The following is a 9,833-nucleotide window of genomic DNA, read 5'->3' as shown; positions in this document are numbered from 1 at the left end:
CGCTGCCTCCGTCACTGCCACCGCTCGGAGGTGGCTTCCTTGGCCTAACTGTTGTTAGCGGAGCATCTTCAGGTCTCTCTCACGTAGGCACCTCACGAGTCAGGAGAACCCCATCAGCTTGCGATCGCAGGCAGCAAACAGCAGCAGGCAGGGGGAAACACAAGGAAAGCTCAAAATGAGGTTTCACCTCTTCCCTGCCCACTATTCCCCAACCCCAGGCCTCAGCCCTCTGACTTTTAACCTCCCTTCCACTCCCCATCTCAGCAAGACTCCCCAACAGCAGGCACAAGCTTGTGCCTGAACCCTCCTGCTCTCCCTGCCTGCCTGCAAGGAGTCCGAACCCAGCATCACGCCGGGAAGTCCTTGCAGCTGGTGCAGGCTTATAGAGGGGAGGAGAGTGCAAGCCAGGGGCGAAAAGCAGAAAGGAGCCCATGTTCTCTCCATCTCAAGATGTGGAGTTTTGTTTTTCCACAGGCAAGTAAGCTCCTCCGTTATGTAGGAACAGGAAACCTTTACTCCACATTAAAAGCCCCTTAATTCCACAATCTCATTTGTGAAACGGAAGATCAGAAGGCAGATAACCAGTTTTTAGCCCTATTCATGACTCACCACCCACACTCCTGTCAGCGGTGTCCCTTGGGAATCTGTGGGCACCAGGTCCCGCAGGAGTTACCTTGTCCAGGAATCACCTGGGGATACCAAAATTCAAGTCCCATCTTCAGTCATTTGTAGCCCAAGGGATTTCAGTGTTCCTCTTTTTAGGCCCAGCCAGCTCCAAGAGGATTCTCATACGGCAGCTGGTCCAAAGCCTCTCCAGGGGCTGCAGCTGATAAGCCCAGCACGCAACACTGCGCTTCGTGGGACGGCCACTCACTCAAACCACACACGCGCTCCCAGGGCTGGCTGCAGGGACAGGCCATCCACCTCTTCAGCTCACACAAAGGGGACAATCCTGTGCCTCAAGGAGCCCAATTCCTGATTTTCTACCTGTAAGAAATTCAGAGGCTGCAAGCTCAGAAACCCTCTGGGACCTTGCAGGATGGAAAGAGAGAGAAACAGGACAACCATGGACTGCACGACAGTGGAACCAAATGCAAACCTCTCTTTATTTCAGGTCGTGTTAGTTTTGCACAGAAGCACTGTTCACAACAGCAGTCCGTTCAGTCAAAAGCAAACGATTAAGAATTCAGTTTTTCAGGGTTCTCCTCAAAACATAAATTATTTATAAATATGGGAAATTTACTGCAGAAACATTGAGTAATGTAGCAGTCACAACAGGATTTCCAGTAGTAAAAAAAAAAAAAAAAATAAAATCCAAATTGTCACAGGGTCAGCTCCTTTGGTGGGAACTGATCTCAGAGCATTTCGATTCCACGTTAAGAATAAAGAGAAATGATCTCTCTACCAAGCCAAGGCTATTGTCCCTCATCTTGAGCTTGCTGCGAGCAAAGACAGGCTTTCACATCTCAGCCCTTGAGCAAAGAGTAGCACAGCAAAGCAGGTGGCACAAAAGTCTCGGGGCAGGGGGTCTGCTCCCACCCTGGGTGCCATCAGTACCTGTGTTGCCAGCCCATCTCGGAGGGGAAAGGGGAAGGTGCTACAGAAAACCACCGGCTCAGGAAAGGTTCCCCCTTCTCACGGGGCCAGTCACAACATTCTGTGTCATATCTACTGCGGGAAGTTGCAGTGTTTCTGCTCCCCTTCAAACCGAGCGTGTTGAGGGAACAATAATCCCTTTTCCCCTTACTATGCACTCCGAAACACCTTGGTCTCAGTGGGCCAAGTAATCCCTGAAGCTTTATCTGGCCTTGGCCCATTCTGTGATGTGGGAAGGTGCATGGTGCTTTGTCAGCAGACGTGCTGCACAGACAGAAGACAGATGCCAGCTGCTACAGCTCAAGACAGGTAGGTGGGGGCTCTGGCTCCTGGGAAGGGCTCTACGGTCGGACAGCAGGGCAGCAAAACCAAGCACAGCAGCAGAGATGGGGCTACAGTACAAAGAGAACTGCCAGCATTTCACAGCTGTCTGGGAATACATGGGTGTGTCCTGGAACACATGCGTATGTGCACTGTTGTCTATTAAATATCGTTCATTACTCATTAGTAGTAGTAGTCCCTCCCCCATCTCAACACCTTGGTTTAAGGGCAAATCCGTGCCGTTTCAGTGTCTGCTGAGCCTTGCCATTGAGATGCAGAAACGGGAACCTCCAGGTCAGTCATCGGCAGAGATGTTGCACCAGCTGCTCAAACTGCTCCCGCTGCTGGTAGATGTAAAGCTGGGTGTCCCAGAGAGCGTTCACCAACACAGTGTCGTTCACCTCATCCAGCATCACCTCCGTGTGCAGCTGAGGGCTAAACCTGCGTACAGCAAGACGGCATCACCAACAGGGTACGGACAAGGCAGCGAGCATGCCAAAGCACAAGACTTGTGCAAAGCGGCTCCCGCTGTCCTGGGTGTTCACTTGCCCTCCTTTAGCAGGTTTGCAGGGCCAAGGCCTTCCCCCTCCTTCAAGGCTCAACCACGCTCAAGTCTGAGCCACAGTTCAGGAACTGCATCACCTAAGGCACGAGTTTAAACACGCTCTGCATGGTGGAATAGGGCAGGGTACATATCCCCGAAGGACCCTGTTAGACAGCACCCCCCGAGCCCCCACTAACTGACCCCAGACAAGGCGCGCTCGGTGTATTAGCTCACACAGTGGGCCATGGCATCGCCCGTTATGTCACTGAGGCATGAGGAGAGGGGGTAGGGGGACAGGCACGCCTCTGCAGGGGACACTATTTGGGATGACGCATGCTACAGCCAGGTCTGAAGTGAGAAGGATAAAAATAGGTCTGTGCTGAGAGAGGAAAGGAAGCTCCTACCGGAAATATGGGATATCCGTCATCTCACACCAGGCCCTGGCACGATCCACAGCTGGGCCATCTGCGTCAGTGCACTGCAGGAGAAGCAGGCCCAGAGTTAAGAGCCTGACTGTCACACTGCTCTCCTTCTGCCTGCGAGAGGCTCCCCTGGCACCAAGTCGAACGGCACAAGCCGCAGAGGGAGAGGGAAAACCAGGAGCCAGTGCATGCTGGATGGCACCATTCAACACCAAGAGTAGGGCAGCTTTTTATTTGGGTGGGTGTGTTTTTCTTTCGTGAGGTTTTTGGTTTTTTTTTTTTTTTTTTTTTAATATAAGAACAGTGCTTCTGATCCTTGGGACACAAGGAATTGCACCCTACAGATCCTCCATCCATCACAGCACTGAGTGGATTCCCTTAAAGAAATCCCCAGGATGATCCAAATCATAGCATCCTTGGGATTTCGTCTCTATCTGTTTCTGTCCAAGCCCAGTACCAGTAGAGCCTGTGATTACTACAGGCTTTCTGGGATATCCTGAGACAGCTTCCCTGGGAGCCCTGAAATAAAAGACAGGGGAAGCAGAGGGACCTCTCTGGGTATTTTCTGGCTTTAGGAAGCTAAAAGGAGATAAAGCAACAGAATTAAGATTATAGTCAGAAGCTCAGTTCTGATCTTCCTGGCTTTCATTCATTTGGAGTGTTTTCATGGACAACATTTAATGAGCTTCTTTCTGAAGCATGCAAGAACGCATGCCTATTACACACTCCTAACCACAGCTCTGAACTACTGCTTTTTATTAGTGATACTCCCACTTCTCTAGCATTTATTAATTTCCCCAGTGGGGATAACAAAGCTTTTCTAAAGAAAAATGAATTGCTGTTTTCCAAGGTGTGATTTTTTTTTTGGGGGGGTCCAGGTTGCTCAGATGATAACCAATGCTCCCTGGAAAGATACTGAGTTTCATGAACTCGCACTTGTAAAGGGTGCGACCTAAGGGTCACTGACCACCGTCCTGTCCTCAGCTCCTTTCACCTGCAAGAACCTCCCTTGGCACTCAAAACCCCAAAGAGGCAGACAGGGCTTCAGACCTGCTGTGCGCCCGCAATTCTTAAGTTTCCCACTACGTCCATTCCTTGAACTGGCCATGGCTGGAGCAGTTCCAAGGAAATACAATTTTCTTCCAAAAGGAAGAAGCTGAAGACTGGAAACCTTCGCTCCCTCCCTGCAAGCAGCCCCAGGGGTCTTCCCCCATCCCCTTCTCCCAATACTCACACAGTCCACCACCATCTTGCCGAGCTCCCTGGCCCCAAAGACGGTCTTCGCCAGTTCCCAAGGGTTGGAGGGACGGAAAACATCCACAGAGCTCACTGGGACCTGTGGAGGCTTCCCTGTCCCCAGGGAGACCACCAACCCCAATTTTCTGACTTTCTGCCTCTGACCCTAGGGACAAACAAAAGATCTGTTTGCAAGGACCAACAATTAAGGCGGAGCATGTCTCTCGCAGCAGTCTTGGGGAAGCTCTGAAAGCCAAGGTAAAAGGTTCGGTAGCCTTTTCTCTCCCCCATCCTCCCCCTTTAGTACTGCCTAGTGAGACAGGTATAATCCACTTGACTTCTGTCCCTTACATCCCTGGCTGCACCCAAAGCCATGGGATCATCCCAAAGATGAGTCCTCGGACGAGATGAGTGTGGAACAGTCCAACTCCTTCATTTTGGCAACACATCTTCCTTTTCAGCTACAGGGAGCAGTAGCCGCCAGTAGTTAGTCAGCTTTCTGAGGAACCTGCCACACCACAGAAGGCATTCACTCTTCAGTCTTGTGAGAGTGCCCTACCATTGTCTTCTCCATTTACTTTTGGGCAGGAAAAGGCCCTGCAGAGCTGTGTTAAGGGCCACATACAACCATCAACTGAACCATCCTTGCTCAACGTAGCAAGGACAGGCTGATGGGACTGCCTCCTTGTCTCACACACTTGTCGGAAGGAGTATTTCACCTCTCAGCCACTATTCCCAACGCACATCCCACTCCATACACTCCCTTCTAGGGTGCTGCACTGCTAACTTGTTTATCCACTAGAAATCCCAAATCCTCTTCCCCTTCAAGGGAGGTTCAGTGGAGACAATAAAGCCCCAGCTACCAGTCAGGGCCAGGATTTCCCTCACCTTCTTGATCAGCGTCTTGTTGTACTCGTGGATCTCTGCCATAGCGTCAAGGGTCGGGTTGTTGGCTAGCAGCCCGCCATCCAGAAAGCGACCTATCGGCCGGAAATAAGTGGGAGCCGCACCGCTGCAGCGGGCAGCTCGCCATACAAGTTGATCTGCAGGGAGAGAAAGCACACGGCCTCTTGCAGCAACTTTCCTGTGTGCAAGAAGCACCCCGCCTTCACCAACACAAAGCAGGAGGGCTTGCAATCCCAGAAGATCCTGCCCTACATAATTGGGGCTTTTTCTCCCAACAGTAGGGCCTCTACTTGGATGCAAAGGGGGCTTTAAAAGATGCTTTTACCACTTTCTACGTATCCTGGGTCAAATTCACTCTTTACTAGCTTCATTGCTGCTATTTTGATGGTGAACCAGTTATGTTTGCTAGACAAAGAAAGAAGCAAGCAGGTGGGGGCTACATGCTTCAGCTACACAGCTTTTCCATGTTAATCTGCTCCTGAGAGCCCAGGGAAAGGCACTGACTGTACACAGGACTCCTCTAGCACGCCCCTTGCTCATGAACCTCACTAGCCAGCCCCTGTTCCTGGTACGAGAGAAGCCAAGGGAAGAGGAGAGAGGAGAAAAGGGAATCATCACAAGGACCAAGCTACAAGTCGAGACAAGAGATGAGCCATTGCTGGGACACCCCGATTTTCAGAGCAATGGGAGGAAGAACAGGAAATCTTTGGTCTCAGGGAGGGCCCCTTCCCCCGCCAACCAGCTGGACTGCTGCGTGCCAGCATTTACCTTCTGGCTGGGTGAGTGGTTTGAAAGATGCACTTGTCTTGTATTCAGTGGAGGTTTTTGTCTCTGGTACAGGGTAATTCCGGAAAAGGTGGAGCTCAGCTGGCTGCCGGTCACACAACGTCCCTGTCACTATAACCCTGGGAGAGAGGGCATGACAGAGTAAGAGTAAGATTGAAAAAAACCAAACACACTTATGGCTTCATCTGCACAACACGCTCCTCCAGATCTGCTTTGAGGCTGAGCATCTCTGCTGAGAGGGGCCTAGAGCACACTCAGGAGAGCATCAACCAGTGCAGTCCCAGGCAGGACTTACTTGGGTTTTTGGACATCTGTCATTTTGGTGTTTTCCCCAAATTCCTTCTTCAAGAACTCATCCAGAGGCTCCGACTCATAGGGCCGAGACCCCCGGAACACCATGTCCTTCATGCGGAAGTACAGGCAGCGCATGTAGTCCATGGATTTCCCTGAGATGGGCAACAGCATCGGTAGGAGCAGGGGGTGGAAGGGCAGGTAGAATAAACAGCACATCAGAGCTGGGACCTTCCAGGACTGGCAGGAGATGGGAGGTGTCACTCCCAATCCCGTCCCCTTCCCAAGCTGCCTGTCATCTGCTTGGACCTCAGGAGCATGACTGGGAAGGATTAAAGAGGAAGGGCAAACTTGGAGCGTAGTTTCCCACTACCAGAAAGTGTCAATGACCTTGCTGTAAAACCCCCGTTGAGAGAGCAGGAAGAACAGAACCTTGCACTCTGCCACCACGCCCTGCTCAAAACCAAGAAAGCTGCTCAAGGCTAGCTGACGTGAGAAGCGAGCCCAAAGCCAGGTCCAGGCTTTCCTTCGTTAATGAACATCCCTTCCCTCCTCTGGCAGGGAGAACAAATCTCAGTTGGGACTCAGAGGCAGCTCCCATCCCACATCCACTCCCCAAAGAGGAGCGCTCAGGCCCACAGGAGCAAGAAGGGGCCCATTATTTGCACTGTCCTCACCGTGTACAATAGCCAAGGCCAAGATCCCCCCAGTGCTGGTCCCTGCGATCCAGTCAAAAATCTCCCGAATGGGACGGCCTGCAGCCTTTTCGATAGCCAAGAGGAGTTGGATGAGCACCAGGCCCCGGATGCCCCCTCCATCCAGGCACAGGAGGCGGTCGTGACTGGAGAGAGACAGAGAGAGATGACTGGGAGCTGTGGGACAGCTTACAAATCACAGCACGCCACACGGGAACATGGTCCTCGGGATGGGAAACTATGTCAGTAACAAAAACGCCACTGCAGACAGTGTAATCAGCAAACAAATAAATCCAGCGGTGCTTTCTCAGATGCAAATAAGACTGGACATGGCCAGATAAGCCTCCTCAGACCTGTGGCAACATCACTTGCTCTTTTAGCTATCTCTAACCTCTACACCAGAGACACATTCACAAGCCAAAACCGCATTCAAGTCCCTTACTGCACAGTACTGCATCATAAATAAAAAGCAGACAGTCCTAAGTTCCTGCTAGCAGCACTTCAGTGCCAACCCTCCGTCCACATCGTGCAAGGTGCAGGCACTGCCAAAGCAGCACACAGCCTGGCAAAGGAGCTGGGTGAGCATCAGGGCAGTGTGTGGAGATGGGGAAATCACAAAGCCAGAACAGTGTTTGGTGCCCAGCAGCAGAGGGGAGGGACAGAGCAGGGGTTTCACCTGCTCAGCTCGGGCTCCACTGCAGCTCCAGGGCTGCAGGCAGGAACAGGCGGTGGTCATTTATGGGAACTGAGATTTATCACAAGGTTCTGGCATAAACTGCAACATCAACGGACATTAAGTAACGTCAGCTCTGAGGATGCCACACCAACAGGTATGGGTGGGGAGAATTCACACACACGGATTTCACCTTCAAGTTGCACGGGAGCCTGGACAGAAGCTGTTCCTCACTTACTTTCTTCTACCCTCACTAGGCGAGTCCACAACATCTGGTGCCTTCAACAACTGTCCGAGCGTTGCGGAAACATACAGAAGGTCCTTGTAACCTAGACGGCCATGAATATGCAAAAGGAAAAAAAAAAATAAGATTAGAGACCACTTTGCTACCTGAACCCTCTGACGTGTGCCTCACAGACAGTAGTCAACCAAATTATACTTGATCAAGTAGAAATCCTTCAATTGTTCTTCCTACTTTCTCTCTGCCCTGAGAAAGCTGGGTCAGGGTACCCAAACCTCCCACAGTACGGTAAATTATTTCCACCATAATGACACAGAGAACATCCAACTCCCTTCCCTCCCTGCAGGAGACACAAGCCATCTTACCCATAGCCACCAGGTACCCCCCCAGATTAAATTCCACACCAAATTGGAGAAACCCCATCCTTTAGAGCAGGCAGCTGGAGACGCACTGGCAAAGACAAAGGATTTGTAGAAGCAGATGATGAGCACAGTAGGCGAAAGAGAAGGTAGAGCCTAGCAGCATGCCCACTACGGAGTTTACTGCAAGCTGTAAGATAAAACCTAGGCAGGAGAGCCATGGGGACAGGGTGGCTTGTCATTACCCCTCAGCTGATGTACACCCAGGCCACCCTGGGTGCAGGGCACCAATCCAGGCTAGGTGAGAAGCCAGCCTGCAAAATCAAAAGAAGAAAGAACAGGGGGAGAGAAGTTAAATACTCCTGCTAGCGCCCAGGATGGAAGGTGGCTGTGGATGACAATGAATGTAGTGAGGAGTTTCTTCAAGGGCCAGAGTCCATGATGAAAAAGAGCCTTGCTGAAAGGCTGAAACACCAGGCCATGGTGAGAAGAAAGTCCTGGTGTCACCAGCCAGTGAGACTTGTGGTGACACAGACACACTCCAGGGCCTGGCGGGGGTGTGTGGGGGGGTTGTCCTCTAGCCCCACAGGAGGGCTTTTGGAAAGGAAACCACCAACCTGAGAGGGAAAGTGGACCACAAGTAGCTGTTATCTGCCTGCGGGCCCCTCTCACGAGGGTCAGAGCCTTCCTCCAAGCCAATTCACCCGCTGCCTACTCTGTCACTCCTCCCACTGCCTCTGCCCGAGCTCTGGAGCTCCCCAGGGGATGAAAGCCCAGCACCTAGAATAGACCCACAGGCTCAGTCACAGTCTTGGCAGTATAGAGCAGATATGTCATCATATGTCCAAAGGTAGGTCTTTCCTATGTGTAACATAAACCCCGTGATCAGGGTCCCTTATCCTTGGGCTTCATCCCTTCCCTCTCCCAGCTGCTGGCCTCCAGGATCTGAATGAGCGACGCTTCTAATTTCCTTGTACTCAGCATGACACTGGGAGGTCCTCAAGGCAGACCAGCAAGTACCTCCCCTTCTGTACATGACCCAGCGGATAAAGTACATGCAGGCAACTAAGTCCTACACCTCTTCCAGAGGGGTGAGGGAATCAAGTCTTCCCTTTCCTTCTTAAAGAGCTGCATTGTGTCAGGTCTATAAAACAAAAGTTTAGAGTACAAGAGTTTAGAGTACACACAGGAAAAGCAGAGAAAAGACACAGGATCCTGCAACAGCTGAATGAGGTCAGAGTCACCAGAAACTAGGAGACAGTCCCCAGAGCACGGCCCATCTGAAGAAGAGATCCAAGACAGCACTGAGAAGCAAGACAAGAAGGGAGGAGAGAGAGGGAGGGCCAGGGAAAGCTTTACCTAAGCTGTTGAAGGTGCTCCGCGAGGAAGGCTGGCCTTCCAGGAAGGAGGCGGCAGATGGTGTCAGGCTTGGGGAGTCAAGGTTGGGTGGGTGGCAGCGTTCGGTCCCTACAGTTTGCAGCAGGTCTAAGAGTACTTTCCGGTTCGCACCTTAGGTGACGAACAGAAGTCACAGATCAGAAAGTGTATCAGTGCACGCTCTGCCAAACCGGGCGGGGCGGTGCTCTTCCAAATTCACAGCAGCCCTGACTCTCACAAAACCTCTGGGATGACCCAGGGAAGGGGAACGCATGTCCCAGTATTTCTCCCAAAACACCAAGCAGCAGGACTTGTGCACAGCAGGGATACCCAAGGCTGGGCAGCTTCAAGGGTGTGGGGCACACACTTTTTGCCACTGAAGAACC

General features: G+C 51.7%; 1 protein-coding gene across 1 annotated transcript in view; it reads right to left on the bottom strand.

The window, feature by feature from the left end:
- Positions 1-2,050: 2,050 nt before the first annotated feature.
- PLA2G6 (phospholipase A2, group VI (cytosolic, calcium-independent)) overlaps positions 2,051-9,833 on the bottom strand; it is a 15,134-nt gene continuing 7,351 nt past the window's right edge. The window contains exons 8-16 of the mRNA XM_009701695.1: positions 9,430-9,579; positions 7,709-7,799; positions 6,780-6,943; positions 6,107-6,257; positions 5,794-5,930; positions 5,008-5,162; positions 4,118-4,285; positions 2,866-2,939; positions 2,051-2,358 (exon numbers count right to left, since the gene is read on the bottom strand). Coding sequence (XP_009699997.1) covers positions 2,217-2,358; positions 2,866-2,939; positions 4,118-4,285; positions 5,008-5,162; positions 5,794-5,930; positions 6,107-6,257; positions 6,780-6,943; positions 7,709-7,799; positions 9,430-9,579 — 1,232 coding nt within the window. The 3' untranslated portion in view covers positions 2,051-2,216. The remainder of the gene's footprint in view (positions 2,359-2,865; positions 2,940-4,117; positions 4,286-5,007; positions 5,163-5,793; positions 5,931-6,106; positions 6,258-6,779; positions 6,944-7,708; positions 7,800-9,429; positions 9,580-9,833) is intronic.

Source organism: Cariama cristata, unplaced genomic scaffold (genome assembly GCF_000690535.1).
Source record: "Cariama cristata isolate BGI_N322 unplaced genomic scaffold, ASM69053v1 scaffold21696, whole genome shotgun sequence".
Classification (NCBI taxonomy): domain Eukaryota; kingdom Metazoa; phylum Chordata; class Aves; order Cariamiformes; family Cariamidae; genus Cariama; species Cariama cristata.
The sequence above is the reverse complement of the archived record's forward strand: the minus strand, read 5'-3'. Positions and strand labels throughout refer to the sequence as shown.